Consider the following 18,324-nt stretch of genomic DNA (forward strand, 5'->3'; position numbering starts at 1 on the left):
CACCCTAAGGCTTCCCGAGTATGATCGTAGGGTGCGGGATAGAGGAAATGGGGGGCTGTGTGCTCAGAGAAATGTTGCCTCAGAAGTCCCAGGAACCTTTACCTCGTGGTAGCACTGACCTGAATTAAGTCACGTGATTGCTAACCTAACCCCTCGTGCCGGCTGGCTTTGGCCTGGCTCTAATTCTCGTCACTAGCAAAGAGTACAGGACGATCATAACCGGTTTAGACCAGTGGTTCTCAACCTTCCTAACGCCGCGACCCTTTCATACAGCTCCTCATGTTGTGGTGACCCCCAACCATAAAATTATTTTCGTTGCTACTTCATAACTGTAATGTTGCTACTGTTATGAATCGTCATGTAAATATCTGATATGCAGGATATATTTTCATTGTTACAAACTGAACATAATTAAAGCATCGTGATGAATCACAAAACAATATGTAATTATGTGTTTTCCTCCTCGATGGTCTTAGGTGACCCCTGTGAAAGGGTCGTTTGACCCCCAAAGGGGTCGCGACCCACAGGTTGAGAACCACAGCTCTAGACTCTCTTCCCCGCAAGCCGTCTTCCTAGACTGGCGAGTTGCCTCTGTGAAACTCCTCCCCTGCCCTCCACTGCGTAAAGCCCAAGCCCGTGCACAAGGCCTCTCTTCAGGCTTCAGTCTCATTCCCCTGCCCCCACCCCAGCCTGTGCTGCAGCTGCATTCCCAGCGCTTGCCACTCCACAATCTTGTCAGCCCTCTGCAGGCTTCCACGCCCTTGAACATGCTGGATCTCCTTGCAATGTCCTCCGCCCTGGCTCACACGCTGCACTCCCGTTCACCCAGGGCCGGCACCCCGCACCAGCACAGCTTTCCTCCTCGCCTCGTCCTCATCCCTCCACTGCTCCTACAGACAGTACTGGGCTTTCACTGCTTTGCATCGTAATTCCCTTCATCCGCCTCTTTCTCTCCTCAACATCTTGCCACAGCACCTACCTGACTCCTCGCAGGTGAACACAGGTGGTCAGATCCTGTGTTGAGTACTAACTAAATGACAATGATGAAATCTGCCAAAATGTTTTGATGGGGCTTGGCATCTCCTCTCCCATTCCTATGTCCCCAGGGAGGTCGCTGTGGCTGCTGAAGGGTACAGGGCCAGCTGTCTGCAGCCATGGCTCCTTCCAAAGCCACCATTGCACTCAGATGTCACCCGGCAAGTTTGCTACACGAACAATGGGCACGTTATGAAGATGAAACCTAACAGCCTGACAAGCCCTCTGGAGGAGACAGCTGAGAATGTGACAGGCTGGCGCCGGCAGGTGTTTGCAGGGCAGCTGTGATGGCTCAACCGTCCAGGAACAACCAGTCTGATCCCTCGAGGGACAACTGGCGCTTGCCAGCTCCCACTGCCCCGACTGCAGTACGTGCTCAACAGCGTCTGTCTCTGCCGTGGCCACAGAGCTGCTCACTCTCCCACCTGCACGGCCAGACGGCCCAGATGGGCGCATGCTTCCACGCGAGAACATGCAATTACGCCCAGCCCCTGCAGCTGTAGCAGTTCCCCGGAGAAAACCCGAGGGAGGGAAACAATCCTGGCAGATGGCTATCTTCCATGCTGGCACACACACTTCCTTCTCCCAAGAGCAGCTGCTGGATCCACGGCCTCTGGCGCCTTTCACAGTCCTTCCTGGAACCCGGGTATTTGAAAAGCATTTGCTGAGATCAGAACATAAGGCAGTCATCAAACAGGATATATTTCAGTAAGAAAATACCAAGGCTTTATTCTGTTTTCTTATAAAGACAGCCCTGCTTGTTGGCTAAGTAGAAAGGGTGTACACAGTTCTCGTGAGTAAACATGAGTTACCTGCTACAGGATGCAGACATAATGCCAAGGAAGGGGCCCGAAGGGGGTAATGCTCTCATCCTCATAGCAATAAAATGCAAATTAAAACAGAAATAACTGAACCTAATTAGTGCTGGACATTCCCACAGGGAAAAAGCAAGAGGGCTCTAAAACAATCAGTAGTTTTTTTTACACAATGAAGACTTCCGTCAGGCTGAGCCTTCCGCACTCCCCCCTCAGCCCTCCCCATCTGAGGTCCACGGGCCCGTCTGGAGCGTGTGCTTTAGTCCGTGAGACAGGAAGGGAAACGTCTTGGAAGACAGACAGGCTGGCTGTGGGGAGGCCCCTACGTGCAGCAGTGCCGCATGTGGAAGTTGACGACATACTCGGCATTAGTCCTCTGCACAGAAATCGCAAAGGGCTCAAAGGGGTGGAACGTAAAGGCAACAAGGCGTCGCACTGTGTGGTTGATGGGGCGGCCCAGTAAGCCTGCCTGGATCTCAAACTTGAGCAGACCAGAGTCCCGAGCATAGAACCTAAACAGAACGAGAGAGAGAGAGAGAGAGACAGAGGGGACGGTGTAGATACTCACCACCACCACGAAATGTGCACAGCAGGGAAATCCCCTTACACCAGCCCCAGCTCATCGCAACTGCAAAATCACCCGCATCTGGCCGCTCATTTTAGGGGCAGGGAGATTACAAACCTTACTATGTTGTCCTAAGCCAATGGGTCACTTCTCTTTCCCAAGACAGCCCTTAGCTACAACCCTAATTACAGCCTCCCCCTTCCCCAAAGCTATCTACCCCAAAACTATCCAGGCGAGGGCTAGAAATGAAAGGTGAGCCATGTACTAGTATGCAATTTGAAATTTCAGGTAGCCACATTAAAAAATGTTTAAGGTGAAATTAAGTTTAATAATATATTTTATTTAATCCAATATTGACATCCAAAATATCATTTCAATCTACCGTCAATATAAAATATATTAATGAGATATTATACATTCTTTTTTGGACTAAACCTTTGAAATTTGATATGCATTTGACACTTGAGCAAACCTCCCCTTGGACTGGCCACATTTTAAGTGCTCAATAGGCATGTGTGGCTAGTGGCTACCACAGAGGACAATGCAGATCTACACTCATATTTGAATTTTTCATTTTTAAGAATAAATTCTTTTATTAAATTTGCGGAGAATAGACTCTACTGGAGACTCTTCTTTTCACACACAAAAACAAAATACTAAGTAGTTTTTAATTTTTTATCTACTATAGTAAGACTCAAGATACTCCCTCCATCCCAGCTCTTAAATACCCATAATGCAAAGTAAGTGCCCTGTGGTAGTGAGAACTACAGATGATCAGCGGGGTTGAGGGTTAATTGAGGGAAGGTCTAGAAAATGAAGAGCCTGAATTAAATAACTCTATTTCCCCCTTTGGGAAGCAAATATATAATAGACATAAATATATTCCTATCCTTTGACTCAGTAATTCCATTTCCAAGAATTTATGACCTCAGAATTTAAATGAAGTAAATAGTGACATGAATAGAGATGGCTGCCACAGCAGTAGCTCTACCGGGGGAAAAGCAGAAAGAGAATAAATGCTCAGTCACAGGGGAACAGTGAAATGAAGTACGGTACACCTACCCGATGGAATAATAGGCCGTCATTACATGCGTCATGTAACTGTGAGGACCATGTAACAACATGGAAACCCATTATAAGATAAAAGCCGACTACGAAGTATCATGCTGACCCCCAATACACTGTGAAATGTAGACATGCATGCTGGCAGACTAGAATGGAAGGCCCAATAAAGGAGTCCTGGCGTTACCTCTTCCTGGGCTTTTAGTATCCTCACGGTTCCCATTTTAAATTACAAGTTAATAAGAATTACAAGAAAAAGCCCTTCAGTCAGGAGCAGTGGTTTCCAGGTGTGTCTATGAGGTTAACTTTTCCAGTTGGAAAGGCGAGGAGGTCAGAAAGGAGAGGACGGGAGCTCATGCCATCTGACCACATCGAATGAGACCCACTACGTGCTTTTGGTGTGTGAGAGCACACTCACCTCACCCAGAGTCCCCACACACAACGGGCTTGTAATTTAAAGTGAGCTCTGAGCTTCTAAATCTAACTATCCGTTTACAGGGAATATGGCGGAATGAGAAAGATGGTAACCACCACTCCCGAGATGCAATGAGCAAAATCTAGGATGCGTGGGACGTTACCGGATGAGCAACCTGGTTTCCTCAACACTTTCGCTGCCAGGAAAATAAGAGGGAAACAGGATGTACAGAATAAAAAAGACAAAAAAATAGTGGCCACATGCAATGTAGGCACCTTGTGTAGACCCTTATTTGGAAGAAACAAACTGTAAAAAGAATACTCCCGAGACAACAGGCTACTGTGAAATCTGATTCGATATTTGGGGTTGTCAATAAAGTTTTGCTCACTTTCTCCAGATGAAATAATGGTAATGAGGTTGTATTTTAAGTCCCTATCTTTTAACGGTTCATACTGAAATATTTAAGAGGAAAGTGTTATGACACCTGGGGGTTACGTCAGAACCACCCAGGGTGGCAGTTGCGAGGGGAGAAAGTAGGTGGTGGCAGGAAGACGAAACAGCTCTAACCACGAGCTGATAACTGCTGAGCGAGGTGATGGGTATGTGGAGGCTTATTATACGCTTCTATTTTTTATATGTTTAAATTTTTTCCATAATAAAAAAATTTCAACTGGGCTTTGGAACTGGACTGCAACTGGAATGATTAACTGTACAGAATTATTGTATACAAACCTAGTTTATACACATTAAAGCTGCATTATGAAATACTAACTACACTGTTTCTACGTGAAAAAGGCTCACGCTCCATCTCTGGGCCCCAGGAACACACCAGCTGCCCTGAAATAGCCCCAGTGACGATGGTGAGAACTCCCCCCAGCACCCTTTACAGCCCACAGAGCAACACACGCTCCCGACGTGGAGACAGGTGGGTCTGTGAACCGGGCATCTATGAAAGAAGGGACTGGCTGTCAGAGGCGAGCTGCAGCCTTCCAGCAATAATACTGAAATATTTTTACAAGTACATTTCAAATCTACATCCCCAAACTCCCAAAATGAGGAAGCTGAGTTTCTCTAAAACCTCCTGTTCCCCATATTGTCCCTGCTGTCATTTCCAGTAGGTAACTGGGGGGATGCAATCACTTGAGCTGGATAAAACTTCAAAGGCTGAGCCATAAACATCATTATGAAATGGTATTCGATTACTAAATGGAAAAGTATGGTTTCCTGCCCTGGATACCTTTGAAAGGAAACACGTACCTGAAGTGGATGCTTTGGTGAGAAGCAGAGTAGAAGCTGTTCATTATGAGACCACTGCCTCTGTGATCAGAGCACCCACCACATCACAGAAACTGCACCCCTTCCAATTCAACCCACGAGTAGGAAGGACACAATCACATAAAACGATGCCCAAGAAGAGAGAGAGAGAAAGCGGACAGGACCGGCCCTGGACCACGAGCTGGTAACTGCAGACGCTGTACCTGATAGGGTGGTCGCCACACGTCTTGGGCCGCTCCATGACGGACACCCACTTGTCATCGTAGCTGAAGAGCGACAGATCGAGGTAGGGGCTGCCACTGTAGGACTGGGCGCTGATGGGGAGCTGGCCCAGCAGCCGGCGCACGGCTTCGGTGTGCCCCCCATACTTGGCGTTCACAATAGTGTCTTTAAACCTGAAAGAGAGCACCAGTGATGAAGGCTGTGTTTGCGGACACACATTTTTTTTTAAATGACCAACATATGTCTAAAAACAATTCATTCTGTCAATAAAAGTCCGGATATTGACCGAAGTCAGAACTCACACATAGCACAAGCCTGGCTAGCTTCCAATACTCTCAAGAAGCAGAAAACGGAATTAGAAATGGGGAACATTACTTTAGAAAAGTTAATTATAAAAAAAAAAGACTCTACAAACAAAGTTTAAAATGCATATAATGCCCGGTCTGTGTGCTCGGTGTCTGGCTGCTGGCCTGTCACCCTGGAACTTTCCTTTCCCGTCATCCTTGGAATTCTCTCTGCTGCTCTCCACTGTCAAACGGCACCATTCTTTTGTGTTTATTGGTAAAATGCATCTTCCAGATGCTTCCTTAGAAAAGGGGCATGGGGGGTAATTATTTGAGACAGCATGTCTGAAAATGTCTTTGCTCCATTGTTAGAATTCTAAATTAGGAGTCATTTTTTTTGAGAAGTCTGAGGGCAGGATTTTAATGGCTTCAAGCTTTCAATGTTGTGACTGGTCTGTCCAATGCCATTCTGATGACTTATTTTTTTATATGTGAGATGTTTTTTTCTGAAAATTTTTACAATTTTCTCTTTATCCCCAGTGCTTCGAAGTTTCATGATGCCATGCCCTTCACTTTCTTGATTAATCCTTCTGGGATTAGCCAGATAGTGGGTCGCCTGGGCAAATCCTCTAACTTCTTTTCCATCTTTTCTCTCCCATTTTTATTCTCTTTTTACATTACTTTCTTGGAGAGTTCTTCAACTATATCTAAGAAATTTTAAATTTCTAAAGTGTCACTGTTCTAGGAATGTTCCTGTTCTTATGGCTTGAATTATTTCAGTGACCACAATGTTATTTCTTTATTCCGTTTGTTTTAGTTTGGTCTCTATACCTTTCAAGACAAAGATTTTCTTAAATGACTCATGATCCTTGATAACTTATTTTCTCTGAAACATTTCTTCTAACCGATAATGGATTCATTTTCGTTTACCTCCACCAAAAGATTTTTGAAGACTAGAAAATTGAGCATTTAGACCAATGTGTTCCCAAGGAAAAAAAAATAAGTTTAATTTATATATACATTATATTTTGATGCACCAAAGTATGATAAGATGATACACAAAATGTTACATTAGGAGAGAATTCTGTAGGGGAGATGACATAGATATATGGAATGGAGGATAAGATTGTCGCATGGTTTTCTGAAGTAAATGACTACTGATGTCACAGCAACAAATTAAGAAAATTTAAAAAAAATGAGGCCTGTTAAGCGCGGTGGAACAGCTTACCGGCGTTGGATCTGCCTTGCAAAATTGTTGCTGGACGCTGAGCAGGGAAACTGGACTTCGCTGTGCAGGGTAGCGTTCCGGAAGAGGTCACAGAAGTTCTCAAAGAGCTCCAGGAGCTCGTCGGACGTGTTCTCAAACACCGCGATCACCTCTGTTGTCACCATATTGTACACCACAAAGAAAGACGCCTGTAGGGGAACAGAGTGCGTTAAGGGACGGCTGAGTATAACGCCATGCCTGGCCAGCGTCACTTGGCTGAGAAGTCAGGCTACCCCGGGGAAACATGAACCGCCCCCGCTCCAGCATGGCTCCCCGTGTTTCTGGGGAAAGTGGGGGGGCCTTGGAGGGCTTTCTTAGTCAAGGCTTCGAGTGGCCAGATGTCCCACTGTATCTGCGCTGCTGAAATGATTGAATTGGCCAGCATCTAGGTATGGAAAGGCTTTCCATCTTTCATTTCCAACTGTGCAAATTCAGTAGTTTTCCTTCCAAGTGTTTACTCCCTACTTGCACCCAGCCCACCCTGAGACAGATAAAAAAATGCTTTCTTAAAATGCCAGATTTAATTTCCTTCCTGCTGAGAAAGTGATTTGCGGCCTGGGGTTGCCTGTTGACAGATTATGTTCTCTTGTATACATACATCCAGCGGAAAGTTCAATTTCGGGGCATTGACGTTTCCTCTTACTATGTCTAGCATGCAGAGAGCCGCCTTAAGTCCGTTTTGCCCTAAAGCTGCCCAGGCAAGCTGAAACCAAGCAGGGCACTGCTGCTGAGCAAATGAAAACTCAGAGAGGATTTTCCACTTCTGTCCTAAATGTCCTTTCAGCCCAGGCATTTGTAGAGACATCTGCGATTTATAGCGAATCTCAGAGGGGGAGCTGACAAGCGCTCAAATGCCAGGGCGGCAGAGCTACCGCTTTTTCTGCAGGACCCCTGGGTGAGGGGCCGCTTCCCTTAAACCTCCAGTGCTCTGCTCGGCCGACCGGGGAAGCAACGGAACCGTTTCTGTCAGCGAGTGTAACAGGGCCATCCATCCGCAAGCTTCTAATAGGCCTCCAGACGTTTCCAGAACACTGAGATTAGTAGTCCCCCTCCGATGATTAAGTTTAAATCTCCACTAACAATTTCTGGTGCCATTTGGCCCACCTGTTTGACTAGTCATTCGTCCTTCCCAGAGCTTATGTTACATGACTTTTGTGAACCCCTGGAAATTAAATTTGGCTGCAAATGAAAGAGGCTGGGGGGTAACCTGAGACTAATACCCCTAATATTAGCCGGGCTTTGTTTTGGAGGCACTTTTTACTCATTAACCTTATTGGAACCTATCGAATTAAACAGGCGGAAAGGACAACGAGGGCAGAGAGATTGGGTTTAAAGTTACAACCTCTGGGAAGCAAAGCACAGAGCCCCAGCAATGTTTCTGGCTACAGCTTCCAGAAAGAAACAGGTCATGGTCAGCAAAGAAAAAGTGGATGCTCTCAAGCGCAGCCATTACAGACATCGTATTCCCTCCGAAACAAAAAGGTAATCATAGCTCAGACCTAAACAAACATGGGCTCGTGTCCTCTCTGCAGAAGGGACCACACTTCGGTCCTCTCAGGGCTTTGCCAAGATCTACCATCATCATGTGACCGTAGAATTACACCAGCAACTCCTAAACCTCCCTCCGGGACACTGGGAAACACGGGACGGGAGGCTACAGAAGTCGGGGTCTCACCGCCCATCTCCCAGGACAGTAAGACGAACTGGATGCTCCCCCACGATGGCTCTGCGGGTGCCTTCATCACTGACACGGAAGGAAAGGAGTCCAGAACAAAACGATCTCTGAACCACAGCACTCCCCGTTTTTTAAAGAATTCCTGAACTACGACTCAGAAGAAAAACGTCGGAAACATTTCACCACAGATGGCTGGTCAGGCCTTAGGAGAGAGCGTCCTGTCCAGCCTCTCTTAGTGGCAGAATCAGCTGCAGGTCAAGGAGCGATACCAACTTCAGGTTTGCCCTCTGTACAGAATTTGCAAGCTAGCATCTAAGGAGACAATCTGGAAACAGGAGCATGGGGCAAAGGTACAGAATGGTGGTCTCTTACTCCGTCTACGCTGATATGGAGAGTTCTTAAAGGGAAATGCCCTTGCCCTGGCCAGTCCTGCACAATGGTCAGTGTCGGCCCGTGCACTGTAGGGTCGCAGGTTCAATTCCCGGTCAAGGGCATGTACCTGGGAGGCAGGTTCAACCTCCAGCCCTGGGGTGGGGCGTGTGCACGAGGCAACTAACGGGTGTGTCTCTCTCACATCGATGTTTCTCTCTCTCCCCCTCCTCCCTTCCTCTCACTCTCTATAAAAAAATCAACAGAAAAAATATACTTGGGAGAAGATTAACAAAAAGAGAGAGAGAGAGAGAAAGAGAGAGAGAGAGAGAGAGAGAAATGTTAAGATTACCCTGAATTTCAACACGATGTTTCAATCCAAGAATCTTAAAGGTTTCCGTGCTCTTACCAACATCTTACTCCCATTTGATGGGAGTGCCTCTTCCCCTGCCAACATCTTTCACTCAAACTGGAAAAGACCTCAGGACCTAGAGTCCTGATGAATCACTTGGGGGATCCAAAATTTGAGATCCTTTTGATCGTTTACTGCTCTACAACCTGTACCTTTCAGCACATGGGCCAGGTCAAGGTAAAGTCATAAAACGTAACCCTGTGAAATGAGCGTGCCTAGCAGTTGCCTCTGGAAGAAGACTGTGAAGAAGTACACTGGCATTAACCATTTAAGCAGGAAAGAGCGGTAGATTTTCCGAGGGTTCCCTGTCTGTGTGTGGTGGGCTCATTCTCACTGCCAGAACTAAAACAGTCAGACAACAAGGACAGTCTTATAAAACCGAGGCAGTCTTATCCACAGGCAGCCCAGTCCGCACCTGAACCTCGCAGCATCTGGGCTTCCGCCTCAAAGGTCCTAAAAACGCTCTGCCGTCCAGCCGGCGTGGCTCAGGGGTTGAGCATCAACCTATGAACCAGAGGTCATGGTTCGATTCCGGTCAGGGCACATGCGCGGGCTGCAGGCTCGATCCCCAATAGGGGACGTGCAGGAAGCAGCCAATCATTGATTCTCTCTCATCACTGATGTTTCTATCTCTCTACCCTCTTTCTTCCTCTCTGAAATCAAGAAAAATATTTTTAAAAATAAAACAAAATAAAAATTACCTCTGCAGAAGGTAGAGGGCAATAATCACAGAGGTGGCGATCTACATGTCAATGGCTTGAGCTTTAACTTCCATTTCTCTGAAGAAATACATGTGGGCAGAGAAAAACAGAGCTGTTTTAAGTTGGACTGAGCCCTGGGATAGCAAATACTTAAGATCACATAGAACGTGTATTTCTGAGAGGTTGGCTATAGACAAAGAGAAAAGCCGTCACATTCTGTCAAGGAGACTGGGGGGGGGGGGGTGGGGGGGGCGGTAACAGGCTGGAGAGCGCCTCGCACCTGTGACGGGTCTGTGACCCGCAGGGTGACCACGTCCTCGCTCGTGTACTTGATAAACAGGTGGTTCTCGTCCAGAAGCTGCATCTTCCACATGCGCAGCTGCCGCAGTTGGTCGAAATACTGGAAGAAGCGCCGCTTGGCCATGGCGCTCCCATCCTGCTCTGCCCGGCGCCACAAGTAGACGAGCAGCCGGTGCTTCAGGGAGTTGATGAAGGGGTCCCTGAAGGGGTTGGCCATGCCCGTCTGGCTGTCCCGCTGAACCTCGGGGAAAATGGCGGAGACGGTGAGCAGGTCGTCCTCATAGCAGAAGCGGCCAATGGTCCGCACGTCGATGAACGTGCCTTCGGGCGTCACCTGGAAGACGTGGATGGTCTGCTGCTGCACCGACAAGATGGCCAGGATGTTTTTGTACAAGTACAGCCCTTGGTTGTGAGACAGGACCACTTTATCACACTTGAAGGTGCGCGTGTCACACAGGCGGCCCGTGTGGAGGTCAATGATGTGGAGGGAGTAGTCCTCCAGAGGGGACCGCGGGTTGGGGGTCACGGACTCGCTGTTCCGGTAGACCTCAAAGAAAGGGGGGTGAGGCTCGTCCGGGAGGTAGGCAGCCGAGCCCACGATGACACAGCGGCAGTCGTCGGTGAACAGGCTGCACTCCCGGTTCAGGTGCTCCCCGTTGGCAGCCACGTTGGTAATGTGCAGCAGGACAAAAAACCGCTCGAAGAGCCGCCCGCGGATGTTAACCGACCGCTGGTCATTGCCATTGGACAGGATCTCCCCCTCGTAGCCCTGCAGCAGGTCCTCGGCCGCCTGGCAGCCCTGGTACTCATAGATCTCGAGAGACGTCTGGTCTGAAGAGAAGGCAATAAAGTAGCGCCCGTCGGGTGAGAATTTACGCAAGAAACAGGGCGGCTTTTCCACGTTGACCACTGTGAAGTTGGGGAAGACGTTCTGGTGGAACACACGGACCTGGTGCCAGTGGGTGCCTGCCTTGCCTGAGCTGATGCGCCGGCGCTCCAAGCGGTGGATGACATTTTGGTTCTGGATTCGGCGAGGTTTGATGGTGGAAACATGATGATCCATTGTCACATCTCTACATGGAAACGTCAAGCAGAAGAAAACCGAACGGAAGTTACCAAAACCTATACAAGTCGAACAGATTTTTCCCTCCTTGTACCCTGCACCCGGGAGCTCCCAAGATGAGAGGGATCAGCATTTCTCCTTCTCAGATTATCATCAGGAAGTGGTCCTGACATTTCTGAGTCTAGAAACAGATTTGTGAGGAGGACCTAATTCAACTGGAATACCTTCAAAGCATGCTTAGCTGTTGGGAACAACCAACAGGGGGAAAAAAACATACATCTGCATGAAATTTGTTCAATGTAAGAGTCACATTCAGCCATGACTGGTTTGGCTCAGTGGATAGAGCGTTGGCCTGCGGACTGGAGGGTCCCAGGTTCGATTCCGGTCAAGGGCATGTACCTTGGTTGCGGGCACATCCCCAGTAGGGGGTGTGCAGGAGGCAGCTGATTGATGTTTCTCTCTCAATGATGTTTCTAACTCTCTATCCCTCTCCCTTCCTCTCTGCAAAAAATCAATAAAATATATATATTTTTTAAAAAGTCACATTCAGCCAAAACCGGTTTGGCTCAGTGGATAGAGCGTTGGCCTGCGGACTGAAAGGTCCGGGTTCGATTCCGGTCAGGGGCATGTACCTTGGTTGCGGGCACATCCCCAGTGGGAGATGTGCAGGAGGCGGCTGGTCGATGTTTCTCTCTCATCGATGTTTCTAACTCTCTATCTCTCTCTCTTCCTCTCTGTGAAAAATCAATAAAATATATTTTAAAAATAAAATAAAATTAAAAAAAAAATAAAAAGTCACATTCAATGTACATTTATTTTAAAAGCTTTTATTTATTTACTTATTTATTAAGTATTGGGCTCTTAAGATGTCCATACTACCCAATGCAATCGACAAACTCAGTGTAATCCATATCAAAATCCCAACAGCACTTTTTGCAAACACGGTAAAAGGTATCCTAAAGTCCGCGTCATCTCAAGGAAGCCCGAAAGGCCAACAGTTTTTTTTCTAAAAGAAAACAAGGGTGGCGGACTCACGCTTCCTGATTTCTGAACATATCACAGAGCTCAGGTCACCAAAAGGTGTGGCACCGGCAACAACGTACCCAACGGAACAGACGGACGAGAGCCCAGAAACACAGCTTTGCGAAGGTCAGCCTGAGAGTCGAGAAGTTCAGAGAAACCCTACACGTAGGGAACCTACTAATATCCTCCCCTTCATGGCACCTGCCCTGCCTGCAACTTTCTCGCTGCACCTGCCTGAAGTCTGGGGCGGCGTAGGAGAGGCGTGCGCGCCTGCGCAGTCCATGCAGACGGCGCGTTCTGTCTGCCCATCCGGGTCCTGGACACAGCGCAAGCCTCCTGTCTGCCCCGAAGGCTGGACCTGCCTCATGGCCTCAAGCCCTTTGCCAACTCAGGGCCCCTCCGCCTGGGGCTGTGCCCTCTGCCTCGGGATGTATTTCCTCCGGCCCCTGCGGCTCACGGGCCACCACCCTCAGGAAGCCTTCCCTGACCACAGGCCGACGACGCCTGGCCTCCCCTTCGATCTGTGTCTGCCTCTCCCAAAGGGACGGTCCCGGGTTGAATCTGTGCGTTCGCTCGCTTGCATGGCGGTGCTTGCTGCTGGACGCCCCAGGCAGGCAACAATCGCGTCCACTTAAGCCCCCTCCGCTCTCTCGGGGGGGCCCCAGCCCTGGGGCCGGCCCCCGCCGTGCCTCCCGCAGGTTGTCCACGGAGCGAACGCCAGCCCGGCCGGCCGGAGCGCGCCACTGGCTCGCTCTGAGCTCCTCCGCACTCCTCCTGCCTGGGCTGGTCTCAGTTCCCCCCCGGGGGCGGGTGCACACATCCCTCAGCTGCTAGTGGCGGCTTCCACACCTGCCAGGATCGAGGGGCGGGCACACCCGCCACCCCAGGGGGCGCCCCCCCCCCCGGAAAGAAAAGCCAGGGGCGGGCCGGCTGAGGGGAGGCGGGGGCCGCAGGGCCTCCCCGTCGGGCAGCCTCGGGGGGGAGGGCTTGACGGGCTGGGAAGCCGGGCTGGGGAAGGAGAGGTCCTCACCTGTGGGTCCCGGCTCAGGGGGCCGGGGTTAGGGACCCCCGGCCGGCTCTGCGCGCACCGCCCCCGGCCCCGCCCCCGCCATGCTTCGGGACCCGGCTCCGCGACTTCAGGCCCCCCGCTTCCGGTATCCACCGGAAGTGCGGGGCAGCGAGAAGCCACGTGGGGATAGCGCGCCGTCCAGCCGGGACTGGGAAGCGCTACAGCGCACCCTGGTGTCCGGAGGCGGGTAGAGGCCAAAGAGGCCCAGTGACGGCCAAGGAAAAAATTCACTCAGAGCTCCTAGCAGGGCACCTATGGCCATGTCTCCGCGCCTGCTGGGCACCTTTGCAAAAAAACAGATATAAACGCCAGTGTGGCTAAGTGGTTGGTGTCTGCCCACGCACCAAAGGGTCTCGGGTCTGATTCCCGCTCAAGGGCACATTCCTGGGTTGCAGGTTTGAGCCCTGGCCGTGGTCGGGGCACGTGCTGGAGGCAACCAATTGATGTGTCTCTCTCACATCGATGTTTCTCTCTCTCTCTCTCTCTCTCTCTCTCTCTCTCTCTCTCTCTCTCTCTTTCTTTCTTTCTAAAAATAATAAAAATTAATTTTTCACCTTTTGATTAAATGCACTGTTTCGTTAGCTGAGGACCCTAAGTAACCGTGAATGCTTTTGCTCATCGAATATTTGGATTGGGCTACGCCTGAAGTCAGCTCCGCAAAGACAGGGACCATTTCTGTATTGCAAACTCCTGATCCCCGAGGGTTGACACGGTGCCAGGCACGCGGGCACTCCAGAAGGATTCGCTGGATGCTGAGAACAGTCTTTTGTACGCACAGGGCGGAGCCTGGTGGTGGGGGCACCTTCAAGCACACCAGACGTTCCCTTGTGTTTGCCCGGCTCCTCAGCCAGCCTCTCTCAGATGTCCCCGCGTCTAATTCCCTCCCAATGTCCTCTCCCCCCGGGAAGAACACTGCGTGCCCAACTGCCACTGCACCCCCCGGCTCCTGCCTCCTTTGTCCCTCTCAGGAGTCCCCGAGTGAGTGCGACGATGGGGGGCAGGCAGGGAGCTGAAGGACTTGAGAGCTTTCTCGCCACTCACTCCAGTCCTCCTGCGGCTCCTCTGCCTGGGCTTTTAACCACTCTGCCCGTGATCTGCATTCGCCACGGGGGGGGGGGGGGGTGGGAAGGGGGGGGGGCATGAGAGGCTCTTGTTCTGTCTCCCTCTCTAGAAGAGGCTGGCAGAGCGCTCTTCACCTCTACGCGGTGGCAGACATGTCTCGCCCTAAGTATTACACCACCCCACCCCCATCACCACCCCCATCATCACCACCACCACCACCAATCCTTCAATCCAAACAACTGCACCACCGGGTATATAGGTACTGCATGCCAGACCCTATGCCAATTATTTCACCTGCATCCTCCCAGTTACTCCCTGCGCTGACGCTGTGAGTTAGGTATTATTATCCCCACTTTACAGATGCAGAAATTGAGGCTCGGTTCCGCTTGATGCCGCCCCCCCCCCACCCCACCCCCGCCAATCCTGTATTTGCTTTACAAGACTCACTTCATCATCATAAGCTATTTGCAAGAAACGCCCGGTTTCTGCTTGCAGTTCTTCAGTCTTCAGATTTCACACCCAAACTCGTATCAACTGTCTGCCTTCCCTCCATGCTCTTGACTAAATGCTCCCTGCCCAGGTCCACGTATTTCTTTTTTTTTAAAAAAATAATGTTTTGAAATATGTTTTTATTGAATTTAGAGAGAGAGGAAGGGAGAGGGATAGAGAGATAGAACTATCAATGAGACATCAATTGGCTGCCTCCAGCACGCCCCCTACTGGGGATCGAGCCCACAACCCCGGGCATGTGCCCTGACTGGGAATCAATCCATGACCTCTTGGACTGGATCAATGCTCAACCACTGAGCCAAGGCAGCTGCACAAAACAAGTCGTTTTTAATTGTCTAGTGCCTAGCACAAATGAGAGGCCGCCTAATATGTATTTGCTGAATGAATGAATGAATGAATGAATGAATGAGTCAAACCTGGTGTCTGGTGCTCTCCTCTTTCTAGATGTGCCTGGGATGCGGGGTAGGAGGGGCGGGAGGAAGGAGAGGCAGGGAACACCCCAGCATCGTCCCTCCTGTAGCCGTAGCTGAGCCCAGTGGAGCACGTCCCATGAGCCAGGGGTCCCCGGGCACCTCGGGGCCCCGCTGGTCCACCTTCCACTCTCAGGGGCAGGAAGGAGGAGAACGGCTGGAAATAGAAGGAAGAGGCTGCGGGCCGAGGAGCCAAAGCCCAGGGAACATGAAGAATCTTCGCTGCAGGGACAAGCACTCTTCTTCCCATAAAAGCAATGAAATTAGAGGTAATTGTGAGACACCGAGATTTGATCAAACCAGGGAGGCGCTCAGGTGAGGGGGGCCGGGTCCCCCCGCCAGCGCCGGCAATCGCCCTCTGTCTCGGTGACTGAACAAACAGTCCCTCCAGGCCCCGTCCCCCCACACTGCCCTGCAATGGGGGGGGCCGCTGGAGGAGCTGGGGTGGCCTGGCCCCCACAAGGCACGGGCCTTCGCCCAACCACTGTCCCCGCCTGGGGCCTGCTCAGAGGGCAGGAGGCTAATGGGTGGCTAAGCTGGGTTCGCCGTCCTGTCTACCTTAGGCCACAGGCACCAGAGGAGGAGCCAGGGAGGAGCCGGAGGGCCATGGGAGGGGAGGGACAGGGCCTCCCTTCCCCTGCTCCCCTCCACCCTCCACTTTTTAAAAACATCTTTTTATTGATTTCAGAGAGGAAGGGAGAGGGACAGAGACGTAGAAACATCCATGATGAGAGAGAACCATTGACTGGCTGCCTCCTGCCCTCCCCTCACTGGGGATCGAGCCCAGAACCCGGCATGTACCCTGACCAGGAATCGAACCTGGGACCCTTCAGCCGGCAGGCAGACGCTCTATCCACGGAGCCACACCAGCCAGGGCCCCTTTCCCTGCTTTGCTCTCCCTTTTACCCGCTGAGAATCCAGCGGTGAGAACGCACACCGTGAAACAGAGAATGGGGTGCAGGAAGTACTGCTTAGGGAGGCACGGGGCCGGTGGGTCCACACAGCAGGGGACAGCCAGCCTGGGCGTTCCTTAGCAGCAAGTGCTCATTGCTCCCCCGTGTGCATGGCAGCATGAGCCACATTAGCCAAGACGTGGAAGCAACTCAGCGCCCGTCAACAGATGAATGGACAGAGAAGACGTGGTCCACATACTCGTGTGCACACTGGAGTATTATGCAGTCATGAAAAAGAGTGAACCCTGCCATGGGTGGACCGGGAGGGCATGATGCTGAGTGAAGTGAGTCAGGCAGAGATAGACAGACACTGTGTGATCTCACGTACACGTGCAACAGAAACAGAAAGAAAAGAGACCGACTCATAGGTACAGAGAACAGATTGGTGATCGCCAGGCGGGGGGTGGGGTGGGGGGGGAGGCAAAATAGGTGAAGGAAGTCAAAAGGTACAAACTTCCAGTTATAAAATAGACGCATCTGGGGGACGTAATGGACAGCATGGTCACTACAGCGTATAACACTGTTGCATATTTGAAAGTAGCTAAGAGAGCTTGGCCGGCGTGGCTCGGTGGCTGAGCGTCAACCTAAGAACCAGGAGGTCACGGTTCGATTCCTGATCAGGGCACACGCCTGGGTTTTGAGCTCAATCCCCATTAGGGGGCGTGCAGGAGGCAGCTGATCCATGATTCTCTCTCATCCTCTCTCTCTCTCTCTCTCTCTCTCTCTCTCTCTCTCTCTCTCTCCTCTCTCTCTCCCTCTCTTGCTCCCTCTCCTTCTCCCTCTCCCTTCCTCTCTGAAATCAATAAAAAAATAACGTTTTTTAAAAAATGGGACCTTGTCTTCATTTCATTGGAATATAAGACGGAGGGAGGAAATTCGCTTAGAGAGAAAAGCGTGGGGACCTTTTGGGGGACGGGGGACAGTCAGCAGCTACGCGCCTGGGATGTCTCTCTGACCCACACGGGCAGGCTGAAGAGCCGGGAGGCGGGCAGAGAGGAGGGGGGACGCCTCCCCCTGCCACCTTCACAAAACAGGACTGTCCGCCGGGGGCTGGGCCCCCCGGGCATCTGATAAGGTGGTTCAGTCGCTGGAACACCTGCCCCGCCATCTGGCACTTTCGTCCTCTGGACGGGGCCACCCAGGCCTCTGTGCCCACTGCCCGGGAGCCAGTGGGCTGCAGGGGTCGCTGATACTGGCCAGCAAGCATGACACCCCACCCCGTCCCCCCCAAGTACCAAGGGCTGTAGGGTAGATTTCCGTGTTCAAAGGCGACTTTGTGAAGAGATGGCCTCTAAAAGGACGGGGGTGGGGCCGCTCTAAGGCTCCTGGGACTTTAAGTTCACTGAGATAAGAGAGCGGGGTTGTTGGGGCTGGCACAGGGAGGGTTTCGACAGGCTGCCCTCTCTCCCGTCAGCGGCCCAGGGACCATCAATCATTCCAAATGCTGAGCTGCAGGAGCTTATCTGCTGGGCAATCAGCCCCCAGCCCCTCCCGCTCTTCTGGGCTCTGGAAACCATAGCATTTGGGGAGAAAACACAACACCTTTGTCAGCAAATCCTGTTAGGCTCGGAGGCGCGGCAGGTGACCCGTGAATATATGTGTTTAACTGTTCCAGTGGCGTGTGAAGGAAAACACAGCCGGGGCGGCGGGAGGTGGTGCTGCCCGCCAGAACCGGCCCAAACCCTCCTCTGCATTTCCCAGCCTCCAAATATTTAAAGACAGACCTGTGTCCGGCCCGTGTGGCTCAGTGGTTGAGCGTCGACCTAGGAACCAGGAG

The 18,324-nt window shown here is 51.1% G+C and overlaps 1 protein-coding gene across 1 annotated transcript; it reads right to left on the minus strand.

Annotated features, from left to right (window-relative positions):
- Positions 1-1,741: 1,741 nt before the first annotated feature.
- DET1 (DET1 partner of COP1 E3 ubiquitin ligase) lies at positions 1,742-13,639 on the minus strand. The gene is made up of 5 exons (XM_081114881.1): positions 13,514-13,639; positions 10,378-11,470; positions 6,902-7,089; positions 5,371-5,562; positions 1,742-2,362 (listed from the first exon to the last, which is right to left on the minus strand). The coding sequence occupies exons 2-5, from the start codon at positions 11,458-11,460 to the stop codon at positions 2,173-2,175; spliced, it is 1,653 nt and encodes a 550-aa protein (XP_080971007.1). The 5' UTR covers positions 11,461-11,470; positions 13,514-13,639; the 3' UTR covers positions 1,742-2,172.
- Between the last annotated feature and the right edge of the window lie 4,685 nt (positions 13,640-18,324).

The sequence above is a fragment of the Myotis nattereri genome (assembly GCF_964212035.1).
Source record: "Myotis nattereri genome assembly, chromosome: 21".
Lineage (NCBI taxonomy): Eukaryota > Metazoa > Chordata > Mammalia > Chiroptera > Vespertilionidae > Myotis > Myotis nattereri.